This window comes from Coptis chinensis, chromosome 2 (assembly GCF_015680905.1).
Source record: "Coptis chinensis isolate HL-2020 chromosome 2, ASM1568090v1, whole genome shotgun sequence".
Taxonomy (NCBI): domain Eukaryota; kingdom Viridiplantae; phylum Streptophyta; class Magnoliopsida; order Ranunculales; family Ranunculaceae; genus Coptis; species Coptis chinensis.
In genome coordinates, this window is record NC_141457.1 from 72,404,198 (window position 1) to 72,422,845 (window position 18,648).

Consider the following 18,648-nt stretch of genomic DNA (forward strand, 5'->3'; position numbering starts at 1 on the left):
CAAGTGAAATTGTGTAATACTATTGGACCCTACAGAGAACTCTACTCAATGTCCCTCTCATACATAATTTTGCGCTATGTTTATCTAAGAGCTTCAAAGATATAAATTTTGGTTCGCATGATTAAATTAAATATGTATACATGTCATTGAAAAGTATCTTAGCAAAAGAGATGCAAGTAAAGCATCATCTTACTTTTTTTTTATCTCGAAGAGGATGTTAATGCCTTGGAAGAAAATAGAAAAAAATATATCTCTTTGTTATAAATGACGCAAAACACTTGTCTGAAATCTGAATATACAAAATGGCTAGTGTTGTCCACGGCATTGTACTAGTTACCCCTTTTAACACTATGCATTGGAATGAGTTCGTCATTGACAAAGAGTGCCAAGATTCTTTAGGTCTTCATCCTTGGCATACCAATTAGATATCAACCTTATGTATATGGATAAAGGTCCTTGGTGTGTTCTGCCACTGCAGTTGTTGTTGCAACATCTGCATATATAAAACCCATTAGCTATTAATAAAGATTCTGTAACACAAATTCCAATCCTAACGTGAGAGTGAGACAGTGAGGCAATGCTCACTACACCATAACAGTCTATCTGTAACGGATATACATCCGTTACAAAAAATATTAGTAACGGTTATCTTGCGTTGACACAAAAGCGTGACAAATATTAGTAATGGATATCTGTAACACTTATCCGTTACAAAATTTACTAACGGTTACAAAGTATCACTGAAACTAATTTCAATAACAGATACGTAATCGTTATAATTTATTAGTAACGGTTACCAAATTTGTTTATCCTCTATCAGTAACGGATATAATCCTCACTTTGATTTTCTATTATTAACGGTTCTATATCCGTTACTAACGAATTTTTATTGTATAAAAAAAAAATTTGTTGCTAACAGTTCTATATCCGTTACTAACGAATTTTCATTATATAAAAAATGGTTTCTCTGGCCCTTTTATATGTGGGCCACCTGTACTGGTGCACCTGTACCTGCACTTTTTTTTTACTCTACAATGTATCACTTAAGTTCTTCTATTCATCTATAACTCTAACAAACTATAGTAATTAAATTCCTTCTATTCATCCACACAACAAAAAGTAATGAAAAACAACAAAATGTTCTAAATGCCCACGCCAACCAGAGCCCCACTCATTACACCCATCTATTAACACTAAACAAATAAGCAAAAACCAAGCTTCTAGTTAAAGTACATGTTTATCAATTTTCATCGACAAAAAATTAAAACTAAAGCAAAGAAACAATAACAGAACTACATAAATTACTCCACTGCATAAAAGCTTTGCATATTCGTTCCAGCATGGAAAAGCTTGAATACCACCCAGAAGGAAAAAAATGGAACACATGAATAATATATATGTCTATTCAGTAGATTACTTTAACAATAAACTAACAAACTATTTTCTAGTGTTATTTAAGTTAACCCTCTGGAACTTAAGGGGTGTGGGCAATAGTGAGACTTTGATTTTAGGGCTTAGTGATTTAATTAGACTAATAATGCACAACTTGTTTGCATTGCTAAACATAAAGTCGAACCTATATATACAAGTGTTTTTGTTAATAAACCGAACTCGACTTTTCAGCAAGAAGTGCATAATGATGAGCCAGAGAGGCTGGGAATTGAAACATCTGGGTATAAAGTCGAGTATATGCACAAGCTATGGAAGATTTGAAGCTATGAAAATATATGAGCTACAAGCTCTTATTAACGTATCATGAACCACCTCATTTACAGAAAAAAAATAATAATAATAAAAATAGTAAATAATAATAATTATTATTAATTAATTAATTAATTAATTAATTTTTTTAAAAAAAAAATTTTAAAAAAAAACATATGGTACATACAATGTTTAGATCTGGGTTGGCAATTATAATCTAGTTTTCTGCAGGCAAAAACTTGTTCTGTTTTAACTCCATGTCTCCTACAACCAAAGTAAACTTAAAATAAGAACTATCTATTTTAAAAAAACATATTTCATTCCAGGAGCAATGGCAATTTTAATTCCAAAGTAAAAATGGTCTCACCTAACAAGAAAAAGTATCCCATATCTAACCACCACGCCAAAACACGACAATGGAAACACGTACACATTCCAATTCCAAGACTCTGGGGGATTTGACTTGAAATAATGCATAAAAAAATCCTACACAAGAACAATATAAGGATGGAGTATAAGATGAGTTTCTCGACATGATCGAATAGAAACAAGCAGAAATCATACAAGTAAGAAAAATAATTACTTACATCTATAATAACACCTGCAGCTTCCTACTCTAGAATCAAGATAGACTAATAAAATCAGCTTGGTGGTGATGTCCACTGAAATAAGACAATAAAACAACATTCTACAGTAGAATAATCATATAAACACGGAATGGTGAAATAAGATACTGGCCATGTGTAGCAACATAAACAAAAGAATAAGAAAAAGTACCATGTGATATAGAAGCACCTGATTATCCTGAACCAAAGTCAAGTCCTTGTTCAAAGCCTAAGAAAGAATAGAACCCCTCCCCCCGTACAAGTCCTAAGCCTAGGGCACCACTACAAACTCACAGACAACACTTTCAGCCCAGAAACCCTGTGCTACATGACTACGGCGTTCTTGTTTCTTTTCTGAAACCCAACAGAAGAATCAAGACATAACAGGGTATTTTCACAAACAAATTAACTAAGACTTGGTTCAGACAACCACACTAATCTTGCAGGTTTCTGTGGTTTCCAACATACCAAGTGGGGCGACATTGTACATTAGTCAATCTTTAAATCACTGGCTCAAGTCGATAGCAGATAAAAATTGAATATTTGTAAATAAAATCCCATAAAGAGAGGTTTCCCAACATAGAACTGATGTTAATACCTGGCCCTGGAACTTGAGTAACCCTTCCCTTAAATGTGCCACCATTGGATTGGTCATGTCTGACATCATCTTTGGGAGATGGAGGCAATGCAGACTGTTCAGAATTTTCAGTAGCCCAGCAACACATAATAATAGACCAGTCCTATAATATTATGCTTTTGAACCAAAATTCCAATATCACATGGGTCATCTTGTCCATTCAGGTCATCACCATTCACCGATACTAATTACAAGATCCACACATTTTGATCCATGTCGATACCAGAGAAATTCTCCCAGGTAATCATATAATGGACCTGCAAGTAAGTGGAATCATATAATTGACTTATAGAATGTATCAGCAACATGATCTGGGAACTTAGTTAGGTACGCAGCTTGTCCCGAATAGGCACAAATCAATGATGGAAATACAATGCAGGAGAAACTAATCTACAAAATTATAGTATAGAAGTCATTGTTTGGAGTCTTACCAGAAAAATGTTACTGCTTAAAGTTACCAAGTGAAAGAGATTGAAAACTTTGCCCCTGAACAGAGTACAAAACTTCTCAGTAGCTAAATCAGCGAGTTTCTGAAAATTCATACAGACAGCACGCTTTACTTACTTGAATTGATCGGACAGAGAAGTGTCCAAGATCAGCAAACATTGCTTCCGTATTGCTTACCTAAAGATAAGTAAATAAAGAATGAGCGAGCCAGATGCAAACTTTCTAAACCGTATTGCTTACCTGTAATACACGGTATGACTCCACCAAGAGATACCCATGCGTGCTTATGATTTCGCTGAAAATAGTCTACTACGTATTTTGGATTAAAAGCGCGCAAGAGACCAATATCATACTTGAATATGTTGTAGAGACCAATGCCGGCTATAAAGGAAAACCACAAGATGATGATTGGGGTAAATGAATAACCAACTTTATCAGTCCCAAACTGCTCGGCAGAAAAGAGAAGGATCAAGATTACCACAGAGATGCTAACAACAGCATCTGAGAAGAAAAAAGTTGGAGAAATGGTTCAGTTAAGTTTCATTAGTTGCAAAGTTACGTTACATTCATATAAGACAGTATAAGTTGATATAGTTAGTGCTTGGTAATGAGTGGATGCTGCAGGTTTCAGAGTACAAGTACTTTGATCAAGGGACTTTGCTGACTGCTTGATACCACTCACTGCAGAAAGCACTGCACGGCGAAGATATAAATTGGTCAAATTTGGACTATAAGCATTTGTATTGGATGAAAATAGCTGGTAGTCTATACAACTTACCCGAGATAGATGGAGTCAAAATTTCATCTCCAATCACCAAGGAACAGCCTAGAATCGTGACAAGCAAGAGCATAACTTGAGCCACTTTACTTTTCTCCAGCTTTTCTTTTATTTTTTGGGCTCTCCTTAACTGGTTTGATGGTGTATCTAGTCTATAATTGGATAGTTCCCCGTCTTCTGCTTGGTGATTAGGAATCAAGCTTACCTTCGCATAGCGACATATCAAGGAGTAGAGTGCAAATGTTCCACCTACAACACTTAAAAACATATATGTGACCTTCAATTCAACAAGAAAAATTTCTTAAAAGAGAACCAACAGTGAAGCTCACAAAGTAATTACTAAAGTCCACCATTTTCGAACCACCGCAAGGGTGAAAATTAGAAAAACTTAAAAAATTTCAGCAAGATTCTAATTTAGATAAAACCATTTACATTATTCAGAATATATCAAGAGCTCCCAAAGTATGTACTATAATTTTACTCATTCTATCACCAACTCAAATTCCACTCATTCAACTCAAAACAAAAATACCATAGATAGTCATTTGATAATCACATTGGCAACAACTAGGACATGTCAAAATGATGCCAATGTGATTCTGTAGCACGAGTCAATATATCCTTAACCTAGATTCGTACCATCTTCAAACAAGTATGTCTCATTGCTCTAAACATCTAAAGTCAATTTATATTTTTCCAACTCAATCAACAACAGAAATACCATTGGAATTTATCTGACAACATCTATACTCAACCCTACTTATTGCAAAATGATACATATTCTACATAAGCCATCCAACAATTAAAGATCATTTCATAAAAAGTATAGTCCTAAATAAAACTAGTCCACATTATGACCAAGCACTCAACTGGCATGCTATTACAATAATCAATACAACTAAATCAGACAAGTAGATATGTGTAATCTATTATCGATGAAATGCAGTTAAACACTAATAATGTCACTCCACAATTCTATATCCCCTTGTACAAAACAACAATACCATCGATAGTCATTTGATAGAATATTGACTCAAAAATACCTCCACAATTCTATATCCCCTTATACAAAACAACAATACCATAGATAGTCATTTGATAGCATATTGACTCAAAAATACCTACTAAAAATTATATGTATTCTACCCAATTATTAAACATACCAAACACCCATCTAGCATGTGATTAACAGTATCAATACAAGTAAACCAGAAAAGAAAACACAATATAAAAGTCACATGCCAGAGATAAATTAATCAACGAGTCAAGTATTTATACCAATTTTTTTCCAAGAATTAAGATGTCTAGACGTTTATCTAGTACGCTAAAGGCACATTAATGTTAAATTGTTTGCCTCATCATGCTAGGATGCAAGATATGTAATTATTATTTTGGATACTGTTGAGCTAAACCCTTTCAAAAATTTACTTATTTCTACTTAGAATTTCATATTGTTTCTTAAACAATACAAGAGAAATGTCCTTGTTGCATACATTGCCCATCCAATTATCAAAATAGTAGCATATTCTCTAGAGATAACAATGTTCATTTCATAAGCTATCTACTAAAATGATACATATCATACTTGAAACATCAAAAGTAAAACACATATTATAACCAAAAAAATTATTCCAAACAGTATAAATCACAGAAGCACCAAAAATGTAAATAAAATAACTAAGAGTAAATATACCGAATTCTTTCCAGGTGTTGGTGACTCAACAGGAGGCTTCAATTCCTGAACAATACTCTTACTCTCGAGATCCCAAATCTTGACACACTGCTCCGTCGCAACACATAGCCAATACCTATTTGGACTAAAACACAAAGCATGAATAATAGCACCAGCATCAAGTGAATACAATTTCTTATCCTTAGCTAAATCCCAAAGTAAAGTAACCCCATCCTTCCCACCACTAGCACACAAGGACACTGCCACGCTGCTATAAGACATTGCTAGGTCGCTACACAACATTGACATGCCGCTGCAGGCCATGGCCAGACCATCACCAGGCCACTGCAGGCCATGACCAGACCATCGCCAGGCCACTGCAGGCCTCAAACCAACACTGACAACATGATTCTCCTTGAAACTTTTATTCAATTGTCTATAGATTGTACCAATAGCCATAAGTTTTCTACATGGACTGAACTGTATATAGCAGTAGCACAAACTTGGCTTATACTTCCTATATATAAGCAAATATATAGTTATAGTCAGAGTTATAGACACTCTCAAAGCTTTAATCTATTCGCCAATTCTACCATACTCATCGACCCATAATTGGAAATCCCCTTTAATTCTTCATTTAATAAACAATTCAAACCTTCAATTTAATGCGAAGCAATGCCATAAGGTTTCTAATGTTGAGAACATATGAGAATTAAAGGAAGAGGTAATCATTCCTTTCTTTTGTCTTATTATAGCTTTGCAGCTTCTCTTGTATTTATCTTCCTGAACTAGTTTGGTTTTCACACTACAAGAAAACAGGTTTTACCGACTTTTTCCCACAGTTTTGGACCGTCGCAAGACTGTGGGCTTTTTGTTCGTCGGAAATAGTCTATCAACAGTCATGACCGTGGTAAAGCCTACCAATAGCGACGGTCTTTGCGTCAGCTATTGCCGTCAGTATGGCCAGTGGCGGAGCCAGGGGGGCCCAGGGTACGCCCTGGCTCACCCTGAATTTTGGATTTTGGCAGAAATATTTTTGGATTGCTTTCTTTTATATTCATGAATTGCCTATTTTGCCCATAGATAAAGGCTTTAGTCTGCTGGGTCTAAAGGTATTTTTGGGTTACTTTCTTTTATATTCATGAATTGCCTATTTTGCCCATAGATAAAGGCTTTAGTTTGTTGGGTCTAAAGGTGATTTGGTAATTGACATGTTAGTTTGACTTAAGCTTCACCTAAAAACCGAAAACATGGTCCTCCAAAGAATGAAAAACAAATGCATAACACATGGGTCTCTCCAATGAATGAAAAGTAGAAGTGATATGATAAGTCTGGTCATTTTGCATGCTCCTTGTGTGGCAATACACCCTCACCCCCTTGGTTATTAGAGGGCCCGGATCTTTGAGCACAGTACAACAACATGTATACTAGATTTTGTATAAACTAAATTACTACAAAACATCTTGGTAGTTAGAATTTAGAACAAGTGAACTTTTCTTTGTTCTTTGCATTACACAAGCTTATTTTGCCGTTAGAATTTAGAAAACAAACCGACATGACAAATTTACAAGTGAACTTTTCTTTGTTACCGCATTACACAAGCGTATTTTGCATTACGCCCAAGTGATATTATTTATTCACAAATGAAAAGGGGGGAAAAAACATATTATGGGCTATATAAGAGTACTAGTTAAACACCCTATTTAAAGCAAAAAATATATTAACAATTTTATTTAGTCTAATTAACCAAACTAGTAGATTCGATTTGTCATCCAACACTTTCAAAATAAGGAAATGTCTGTTATCTAAAATATATATATATATACTTTTGATTTTCAAAATATTAATTTAACTAGAGAAATTAACAATTTGTCAAACAATTTGATATGCAATTATTTAACCAAAATAAAACCAACTAGTAATCACATGTACACACTATTTGATATGAGTTGGAGTTCACCGCCGGCTCACCCTGGAACAAATTCCTGGCTCCGCCACTGGGTATGGCCACAACAGAAACTGTTGGAAAATCCGTGGGAAAAGGTCATTTTTCCCTATGGCTTGGTCCTTGGGAAAAGGTCAATTTTTCCTACAGTTGTGGTCTGTGGGATCTGCTGTTTTTGCGACGGCTATAGACCATGGCAAAGTCCACAAATAACCACCAATCACCTAGCAAAGGTCTTATACCTACAAATAACCACTAATCACCATAACCATCCCACACCTCATTAATTATCCCGAAAAATCTACAAAAAAAAAACTTGCAAAGCCAAAGATTGAATTAACCAAGATCCCGAAAGCATGCTAGGTATATAAACATTAATCATCCATGCATGCAAGTTAATGTTAAACACTACGTATAATTTTTTATACAAGCACGAAACATGAAAATCAAAGAAACAAACATATGGTGCATCAAACTTGAAAATTGTAATATCCGTAGCATAGGGAGGAAAACCATCAGTACTAGATCTCGGCGGTACTATATCTTCAAATCTAAAGTCACACGAATGCAAGCCTTTGAATTTCAACCAGTGAATTTTGTTGGCCCTTCCTAGCCAAAAAGTCAAAGTGGGCGCCAATCTTAAAAACTAAATATAAGTTAAAGTGTGATACAAACTCGCACCTGAAATATGATACTAGTGCCTCATCCCAACTCTTAGCAGTTCTATCCTTTAACCATTTTTTTTTTAATTAGGCAACCTGCATGCCGAAAGTGAACAAGGGAAATACTAAAGAGTCAACAAATAGGATATGCAACAAATGGACGCAACAAATCCATCTCAATCTTAAATAAAGAATATAAGTTAAACTCAGATACAAATTCATATATACGATACAAATTCATATATACCTCATGTAAAGCTACTTGTGCCTTAGAGAACATTGAACTAGTTTTCATTCAGTAGATAACAATCACTTGACTGAATTTTGTATATCAAACCCAAAAACATTGAACTAGTTTTCACCCAATTCTTTTACTTTCAGTTCCATTAGCGCCTACTTTTGATTCAGGGGAAACTATGAGGACCATAAGAGATTAAGAACATAACTAGGGTTGGTATAACCAGAAAATGGTGGGCAAGTTAGAACGATATGTACTAAAAGTTGTCTAAAAGCTCAAAAACTATGAGATTACACTCCTGATGACAAGTCAATACAATTTTATGAAAACTAACTCACTAGAAACTGACGATAAACATAAAAAAAATCATTACATAAACACGCATTCTTTTTCTTGTATTTGTTTGTTAAGAATTTGAGATGTAAATGTTAAACTTACTCAATCTTGAGATAAGTAAGTTGAGCTACAAATTCATTTCACAAAAAAAGCGAAAAACAGACCATGTGAAACTTCCATACTCATCTAACACTAAGTGATTTTCAAACCATATAAACAAACAATCACAAATATCAAAAGTGCGTCACTTCGAGAATTTCATAATATTCAAGAACTACCCGCAAACGATTATTCAACCTGGAGGGGGTACCTGTTCGTCTATTACTATAATGTTTCCAATTTATGTTTTGTCATAGTAGAAAAGTAACCTGCTAGTCATTTAAAGCGTTCTTTACCTATTTCATGGTTGGCTCAAATCAACATTGTTGATTACAATATCATCCACACCGCGATCATCCACACCACGCTCCTTGAGAACCTAAGAGACAAGCAACAGTATCAAGCAACAAAGCGCACATAAGATAGCAAACAAGAGTGCAAAGTACTGCATGTATTCATTTGCCTATGACCCATTCTTCTTGTTAAGCAAACTTTAGATGCATTACAGACAAATAGTCAAATACAGATGATTCCTGATATAGGTACCTAACAAAAAATAACCTTGATGACTTCTATAGTACTATAATATACCAAGGGAAAAAGGAAGAAAAAGTTAGTATTTGATGTTACGTTGCTACAGAAGGATGATGAGAAAGTAAGATGTAGGTTATTCAAGCAAAAGTATTTAGATTTTTCCATTTTTTAGCGAGGAAAATTAGGACAATGATTTGAAAGGAAGACACTGTAAAAATGGGAGCTCATACGCTATAGAAGCCATAGCCGTAAAAATGCAGGTATCACAGGTTGCATTTGTGACCCACCCAATTTACATTCAGCAGAAGCTGGACAAATGATAAATTTGGCTCTTTAGCTTCAGTGTATAGAACATTTGGGGCATCACCCTTTCCTGATAATACACATTCCCAGCGCTCAAATTTTCATCCTCAACTACCTGACCCTTCTCCTCATACCTCCCCCTCATTCCATTAAAATCACCCCTCATTCTCCACTCCACTAAACGAATTTGACCAAAAATCAGTATCATCCGAGAACCTAATAACTTCAACATCAGTGATTTACAAACCATATAAACAAACATTCACAAACTATAGCTATATTCACAAATTATATTCTACCCAATCTAGAGTTAATGCAAAACTAGGTAAAAAAAATCGACTTTATAGAACAACGTCATGCTTAGAATGAGAAACCCACACAAATCGAAAGAAGGAAAAAAAAAACGAACCTTGATGTGAGAACGCACACAAGACCTGTTCACATCAATTTTAAAAATATAATGAATAAAGTTACTTCATTTGAGCTCAATAGCTAAACCCATAGAAAAAAAAAACTATCTCTAAAATCAAAATTGAGAACGAGTTAGAGTGGAAAGAGATACATGAGTTAAAGGAAGAAGAATTACCTTTGATTGATGGCGTTGAAAAGAGAGACAATTTGGAGAGAATATAAGCATTGAATTTTCTGAAAAAGAACAAAAATTTGGAGGTGAGATAATGAGCTAAGTGTTTGTGAGGGAGTGAGATATTTTTAAGAGAAAATTAGTTTTAGGAGTGAGCTGAGGGAGATGACCTTGCCTCCCTCTTGCTGCAGTTGTGTGAGTGACCTAAAAATTTTAGACTACGTTATTTTCTTTTGGGGGGAACTAAGACATTTTTGGCGCTGGTGAGAGTTTTCCAGGGTCCATTTCGAGCCGACGGTTGCCAAATCTAAAAAACAGTCGGCATACAAGAAATATCCGACAAAAGTGTACAACAACTATTAACCGGCAGATATGTCGACGGCCTAAAACAGAGGGATGTCTGCCGGGTAAGAATTGATCTCAATACTTTGCTACCACCTTCTGGCGAGGTTGAGGACATTCGAATATGGAAACCAGCTAAAGATGGCATGTTTACAGTCAAGGAAGCTTTCGATACAATCAGAAAAAAAAAAAAAAAAAAAAAAAAAGAAAGAACGGGTGGGCATGGTTACTTGGCACAAATGACTATGGATCAAAAACTTGCACCCCAGAACAGCAGGCACTGCTGGAAACTTATCCAGAATGTAGTGTCAAAGGATGATAGGGTCAGGAGCAAAGGAATTAACATAGTTTCTCAATGTCGCTTATATGGAAATGAAGAAGAGAACGTCAACACGTGCTGTGAGACTGCAACATATCTAAAGAGCTATGGCAATGGCTATCTGATGTCCTAAAGGTTCAGCCAGTCCAAAGCTTTCAAGTAATTATAAATGCTTTGAAACCCCTTAGCCCAATCAGAAAACAAATTTCGAATTCTACTGCTGCAAGCCTTATGTCTCAGCTATGGAAGTCGAGAAACCGACTCTATTTTGAGGACTGGTGAATGAACAAAAATGTCATCAAGCATGCAGTCCTACAAGCCATAAAAGCCACGGGTAAATCTACAATAGGGCATATGTTTAATACTATTTTAATTCAGTTGAGGATTTGTCTGTTCTACACTCACTAAATATCAGAAGTAGAACAAGACCCTCATGCTGTATCAAAGAAGTCAGCTGAATTCTTCCAGACTTGGGAACGGTAAAGGCCAATACCGATGGTTCATCTATTGGAAATCCTGTTATAGGATCATGAGAAAAGGAATTTGAATGGCTTCATTCTGTCTCGGATGTAAAGAAGAGGAAGAAACCACATATGCTAAACAGCTCAATTACATCTCTTTGGTTCCTGAGAAACCAAGGCCAGCCCCTTCCCATGAGTCAACTTAGGGGTGCAAACGGATAGGTTCGGATGCGGATATGCCTGTATCCGAATCCGAAAATTTATACCGATATCCGAATCCGAATCCGACGGATATTAAAAAAATTATCCGAATCCGATTTCGGATATCCGAAACGGATATCGGATAATATCCGATCCGAAAATTAAAATTAATTAAAATTTTATTTGCTTTGAATAATTCATTTTACCACTATAAAAACTAGTACAAATATATATATTTGTCATTTATTATTATTATTTTGTTATAATAGTTTTATATTATTAGTTTATGATTTTATATAATATTTTATACAATAAAAAATGAATAAATTAATTATATATAATAACTATTACTTTTTTAAATCGGATCAGATATTATCAGATGCGGATATCTGAAACCAGTTCGGACATAAAAAAAATATCCAAATCCGAATCCGAATCTGAAATTTTCAGAGAATATCCGATTTTTCGAATACGAATTCGAATCGGATTCGAATATTTGGATATCCACTTGCACCCTTAAGTCAACTACCATCAGATTTAATCAAATAAACAAAGTGGATCAAAAGCAAAATTTTATGAAACCAGAATTTTGTATAAGGTTTGAAGAATGATGCCCTGTGCATACCCCCCCACTTTGGTATTATAAGCAATTATGACAAAAGCTAGGCATTACAAAAATAATATTACCTGAGATGAACTGCCCCTACTAGAAGATTCTCGCTGCATTGTTGCTACTTCTTCCTCAAGTTTCTTTCGAGCATTAGACTCTTCATCAAGTCGTTCTAGGACGGTCGCATAGTTTGCATCAGTAGTCTCACGAGCTATTTTTTCTCTTTGAGCGACCAAAACATACTTAGAATATTTTACTATACCAAATTTAAATATAATCTGATTTAGTTCCAAAATGACAATACCATTCACATAAATCCTGCTTGAACCCTAATCATATTATATAAGTAAATTTTCATCACCATCTACTAGAATGTCCTCCACTTGCGATTTACCTCCTAGATTATGACACTTGACGCAAGGAAAACAATACCAATTGAGTTCCTTTCCCAAGTTGTCTTGTGTGAATTGAATGAATGATATAATGCTTTTAAGGTATATATATAGGTGATGAATTCAGTTTTCATCCAATTCTTGCTTGGGATTGTCGAAGACATTATCTACTTATATAAATTCAAAGAAACCAAAAGGAACAATTTCAATATGAAATAAAATAGAATATACAAGTCAAAACCATCAAGGTTTTAGCAAAATCGAAGATCCTACAAGACGGATCATTGGGTAGAGAGGTGTTTTTCCAAACCTACAAGGCGAGTCATGAGACAGAGCGGTATATTGAATTAATTCTATTATGGCAAGCTTGTGAACTGAATTGCAGGCTCATACTTGTGAATTAATTCTATAATCGAAGATACAATATGTTTGCTACTACTAACTTGCACTAAAAATGACTCTTCATACTTATATTTTCATGAATTACTAACCTTTCTTCAATCAACCAACCAGGCAAGTAGGGAATTAACAAATAGCATTCCCAAGCAGATCCCAACTTTTGGTCAAACCTTGGGGCAAGTTCAATTTGGTAAAATACTCGGTATATATCAAGTCTTGCAAACCAAAAATCAGAAGCTCTCTACTTGACACCAAGTTAGGAATCAAAAAGTAGAATCAGAATATCATATAACATATAGCCCTTTGACTAACTCAACATCTAATACAACCCCCAACAATAACTTCACAAGTAGAGTAACGAATATTACCAACAATACTTCACAAGTACTAGATCAAAAATATTACAGATTCACGAATCCTAGCTCATTCAATATCCATCATATCCATATGAAGTTGATTTGTGTAAATAACTACACAACGTCAATTTATGTATACATGTAACTTATGAACTAGCTCCATGAAGATGCAACAACACAAAACATTAAATAATGCTAAGAGGCAACTTACAAAGATTCAAATATAAGATTCAAATATAGTCTAAATATTTTATACATACTAGACTTCACATTATTGTGTTCAAAAGGAAAATAAGGTGAACAAACAAGGTAATGACTTGTGTTCCGCTAGCTCAAAATTCAGTTTCAAACACTTATGTTCTACACAATAATAAAACGAAAAACAGTGAAAATCCCAAACAATAAATATGAAGTATAAACACCAATTTAAAACAACAGGTCTGAACAATGAGAAACTCACTTTCCAAACAAACTATGAAGTATAAACACCAATTTAAAATATCCTAAATAGTGTGCAATTACATTCACACAGAAATCTTCAGGCCAACATGGAAGGCAAGCACATATCATAACTCATAATGCAAGTAACTTTAAATAATTGCTTAGTATAGTGTAGCCAAGAACTCACAGCTAGTCCTTCAATAGGCCCAAGGTGCGATCCGAAATGCTTAGCAAACTCAATGCCAACAGGCTTTTTCTTCCAAAACTTTAAATGCCCTGTTAAGTAGAGAAAAGCGGTTAAAAGCACAACATCAATATATTCTTTTCTTGAGCAGCATACAAAGTGAAGCCAACAACAAATAAAACACCTTAGCCAAACATTGTCTAAGTCCAGTTAAATTGGTCATACAAGCACAACAACTACGCTTAACTTAAATAAGTGATTAAACAATTCGCTTAACAAAGTATATGCAGTATATGAATACAACAGGAGGGTTAAGAGGGGGGTGGCGTGTTCTGGTATTAACTAGGTATCACCAGTGTGCCTTATTTTACATCAAAGAAAATTAGATACACTTTCGCCCGTCTAGATTAAGAACAAAAGAAGTTGTCATCTATTTTTCGGGCTAAGACCTCGTGACGGGTTTTCTCATGTTTGGGACTCAAAAGCCCATCCTAAATTTAAGACAGGAATGCCTGTCCCAATAGGTCGTCCTATTTCAACCAATTTCAGAACTCCTTACAAGCACACCAGATAAAAACCCAAAGTTAGGGCTCAAACAAAGAGATTGACAAAACATCAAATCCCCAATCAGTAGCACTCAAACAAGTAGCACTCAATTTTAAAAAACAAGTAGCACTCAATTTTAAAAGGAAAGTATACAAAAGTCCATTTTCTTGTAGTGTCAATTCCCACTTTTGTTACTACTAGCCCACTTGTAAGTGTTAAGGTGGGGGTCACCTCTCTCCAATTCCAACCAAACTCATCCACCAGATACTAGTATACAAGTCTTTTGCTAAGGTGCTTCTATAACTAGCTAAAAGCTTGCATGCTCCCAATATTCACTAAATACACTACCAATTTCACATACAATTTGTAGTAATTAATTGTGTCTAAGTTTTGCGTACATAATATCGATTAATTCCTATCAGCGAAAGCAAGTCTACTAAAAATCTAACATGATAGTAATAATCTTCAAAGTTATTACCATCCAATTTTGACTCGTTAAATTTACGCGTATTAATTTTTTTTCGATAAATTGTTTTTAAATGAACCAATGATATGCAAATTAAAATTTTTGCAAGTGGTTTGCTAAACTAACTTAGGCTTGTAAATCAGTGTTAAGTTTATTTAAGTTACACAAAGTTAAAACGTTAACACAAAAAGACCAACAATAACAATAGACTAGATCTATGCACCAACACAAGTATCCCATAATTTGAAAGAAACACCAGTCTCCAAAATCCAAAACTTCACTTCAAGAACAAAGTTTAGTACATAATTCAAAACCCAAAGTGATGAGATTCAAAATATACAGCTTCATTAATTAAATAAACTATTAACCTGAAATCAAAGTGAATGAAACAAACATGAGCAGATTTCCGAAAAATGATACACAATTCAACAAGAAAAATGATACACAATTCTTTGGCCATGGTTGACAGATTATACAAATCTATTGTTAACATACACCCTAATAATCTTATGTCTGGACAAACCCAAAAGCTTATTCTTTTTCCGAAAAATGAAACACTGGAAACCGCAAGTAAAAGAGGATTCATCACTAAATAAAATGTTTACCTTGGCCAAAGAAGAAGTTTTCTTGAGTAGATTGAGCAGTTGCTTGTGTAAATGTAACACTCTAGCCAAAACCCATACTGTTACAAAGGAAGAAGAAGAGAGAAGATTAACAAAATGAAGGAGATGATGACGACTTACTTCAGTGGGAAACACAAGCGAGCGGCGGAGGTGGAGTCGGCAGCGGTTACATCTGCCCTAGCTTACCTCTTCACTTTTCTCTATTGTTATTATTGAAAGGGTTAGAGAGATGAGCGCGAGAATGAAAAACATTGCCCCCATAGTTTTCACCCAATTTATTTTGTTTTCAATATTTTTCATTTATTTTTTGCAATAAGTAACACTTCTGTATCTGTCACAAAATATCGAGTAAATGTTACTAAATAAATCAAGTATTTGCCTACAAAAAATGTGACGGTTGGTAGCATTTCTAACGGATCACATATGTGACAAATATTGTAACGGATGTTATGGTGTTATGGTGTAGTGGCTATTTGCATTCCTTGTGAGAACTTCATATTATTTTCTGAGTAAGATTTAGTTTAGAAATCAAGATATAAACTCAAACAACAAATATTGTGCAGCAAATGCTAACCTTTAAGAAACTTCCTGTCGTCAGAGAGCTGCGTAATCATGCATGTAGATAACAGCTACTGCCACTGAGGTGGGGTTCCTCCTGCAAAAATAAGAATTGAAAAGATTGGCAAACAGTTTGGTAAAATTATAGAAATATAGTTTATATGACACCTTGAAAAGTAATAATGCCAAACCAACATGGAGCAAGTGTGTAACAACTTTAGACTACAAGTCTGTATCCAAGCAAGATGACGTGATTAAAGTATAAGAGACAGTACGTAGGCTACCTTATATCAAGCTCTTTAGAGTTCTGGACTGCTTCTTGTGCAGCTTTAATAGCTTGGTGATTCATGCCTAGACGGAACAGAAGCGCCTCTGCAGATCAAGGAGGTTGGGATTAGTTTAAAACTTTAACTACTTGTACATACAAATTCCAAATACATGAAACAGGTTAAATAGCCTCATAAGTAATACCTAAAGAAGCAACTAAAATAATCTGGTAATAAAGAAACAGAACTTAATCTCACCATAAAATCTCCAGCATATGTCGCTCCGGTCTCCATTGATTCACCAATCTCTTTCAATTGTTTCTCCATGAAGAATTTGTTCATGCCAATTTCCTTTTTTGTGGCTCCATTGGCAATAGAGTGAATCTCTAGTTGACCAAAGCCACATATGTAGGAAAATAAATCACATTGAAAGTAAGATAAATAGGGAAGAAATCCACATATTAAGGAAGCTTAGCCTGTACCCTTTACAGTGCGAGGCTTATGTTCTTGGTGACAAACAACGAACAGACAAGCAACCAAAAATGCATCTAGATTTCTTCCCCTCATAGACTTATGATCTACTACTTTCTTATATATCTCATTTGCCCGATCCTGCACAAAGCCAATAACAATAATAGATGTAAATAAACACAGCATTATCATTCAACGAAAAATTGAACAACTACATGAACTAGGGTTTAAGGTTTACAATTGCAAACAAATATTTCATTATTCGATAAGATGGGGTACTCAGTATATTTTTGTATAATGGTTTCTGTGATTGTTTTCAACGACAATCATCAATACATTGTCGTTTTTCATTAACAGATTGCTGTTTACTATGCAAGTATTTGATGTCCATATTCAAAACTACTAAACACAATCCGACAACGGAATAGTGCAAAACCGTAATGTACTCATGTACAAATGCCTAAAATTGGGATAATGGTAATGGTGTTAGAACTTAGAACACACGGAAATTTTTGTAGCGGTGATGGAAATCCAACTGCGCTAGATAACAATGTCTATGTCTATCTATCACACAAAATGTCGTTACTGCAACACTACCCTACTCTTGATCAATTGATTAAAATTGACTTTATCTTCCATTCTCTTATAAGTAACTACGCCAAGTTGAATCAGGTATACAAATGGAGTGGGCATAATAAACTCAGAACCACTCAGTATACTTCAGTCTACATATTGTGCCGATACAGAATAGTAATATGGTGAGAGCAAGCAATTAATTCTAAAATTTGAAAATGGGTTCACAACTACTCTTCCTATTAACTTAATCTACACAATTTTCTCAAAAACCCACTAAAGAACAAGCCTCATTCTTCAAACATGACCAGAACTTAACCACCTAATTAGATACAAAAACACCATACTGAGAATACATAAGCTTAACTTTAAGAATAATCATAAAATTGAGAATGCATAAGCTTCACTCTTCAAACCCAAATCACTTACTCAATTCAAAAATAGCGATCCATTTCATATGAACAATGAAATTACAGTCCAAGTAATTAAGCTGTTAGTTACAAAAAATGAAAATGCTTACCATCTTATACTTAATTTGAACATATATTTCCTGCCCACTCCTATCTACTATAGTCTCAAGGCACACCACCACACAAAAACTGAGAAGTGTTCAGAGACAATTACCAAACGATGAACCAATTAGTCAAACACAGTGGAGGAGCAGCAGCAACACAAAGGAGATTTGAAGGCGGTAAAATTATTAAAATTTGGAGAGAGATTTGGGAGACAAAGGGAGAGACCTTCACTTGTTTTTGGTTTCTCGGTTAATTTTCTTTTTCTTTTTCTTTTGGTTTTTGGTTTATTTCGTTTTTAATTTGGAAAAGAAGAAAAAGAGTGACGTGTTGGGTTTCAATCTAACGGTTTAGATGCAGCAAGAGACTCAAATCACTTCCAATTCTT

At 34.7% G+C, this 18,648-nt stretch overlaps 1 protein-coding gene across 21 annotated transcripts; it reads right to left on the reverse strand.

Annotated features, from left to right (window-relative positions):
* Window positions 1–158: 158 nt before the first annotated feature.
* On the reverse strand, window positions 159–18,513 carry LOC147517629 (potassium transporter 5-like). 21 transcript variants are annotated; one of them, XR_015211510.1, is made up of 21 exons: window positions 18,269–18,410; window positions 17,187–17,316; window positions 16,963–17,090; window positions 16,723–16,810; window positions 16,455–16,535; window positions 15,863–15,939; window positions 12,551–14,337; window positions 10,544–10,602; window positions 10,367–10,391; window positions 9,942–10,173; window positions 9,417–9,499; window positions 8,467–8,543; window positions 5,862–5,976; window positions 4,169–4,417; window positions 4,033–4,083; window positions 3,508–3,891; window positions 3,375–3,429; window positions 2,905–3,200; window positions 2,289–2,363; window positions 2,069–2,187; window positions 159–493 (listed from the first exon to the last, which is right to left on the reverse strand). XR_015211510.1 is itself a non-coding variant. In XM_086589784.1 (20 exons), the coding sequence occupies exons 12-15, from the start codon at window positions 4,239–4,241 to the stop codon at window positions 3,564–3,566; spliced, it is 276 nt and encodes a 91-aa protein (XP_086445910.1). In that variant the 5' UTR covers window positions 4,242–4,417; window positions 5,862–5,976; window positions 8,467–8,543; window positions 9,417–9,499; window positions 10,544–10,602; window positions 12,551–14,337; window positions 15,863–15,939; window positions 16,455–16,535; window positions 16,723–16,810; window positions 16,963–17,090; window positions 17,187–17,316; window positions 18,269–18,410; the 3' UTR covers window positions 159–493; window positions 2,069–2,187; window positions 2,289–2,363; window positions 2,905–3,200; window positions 3,375–3,429; window positions 3,508–3,563. The 21 variants fall into 21 exon arrangements, 10 of the variants coding, with proteins under 10 accessions (XP_086445910.1, XP_086445908.1, XP_086445909.1 ...); XR_015211517.1 differs by lacking the exons at window positions 9,942–10,173; window positions 10,367–10,391 and having other exon boundaries at window positions 12,551–12,695; window positions 14,249–14,337; XR_015211516.1 differs by lacking the exons at window positions 9,942–10,173; window positions 10,367–10,391 and having other exon boundaries at window positions 12,551–12,729; window positions 14,249–14,337.
* Window positions 18,514–18,648: the final 135 nt, after the last annotated feature.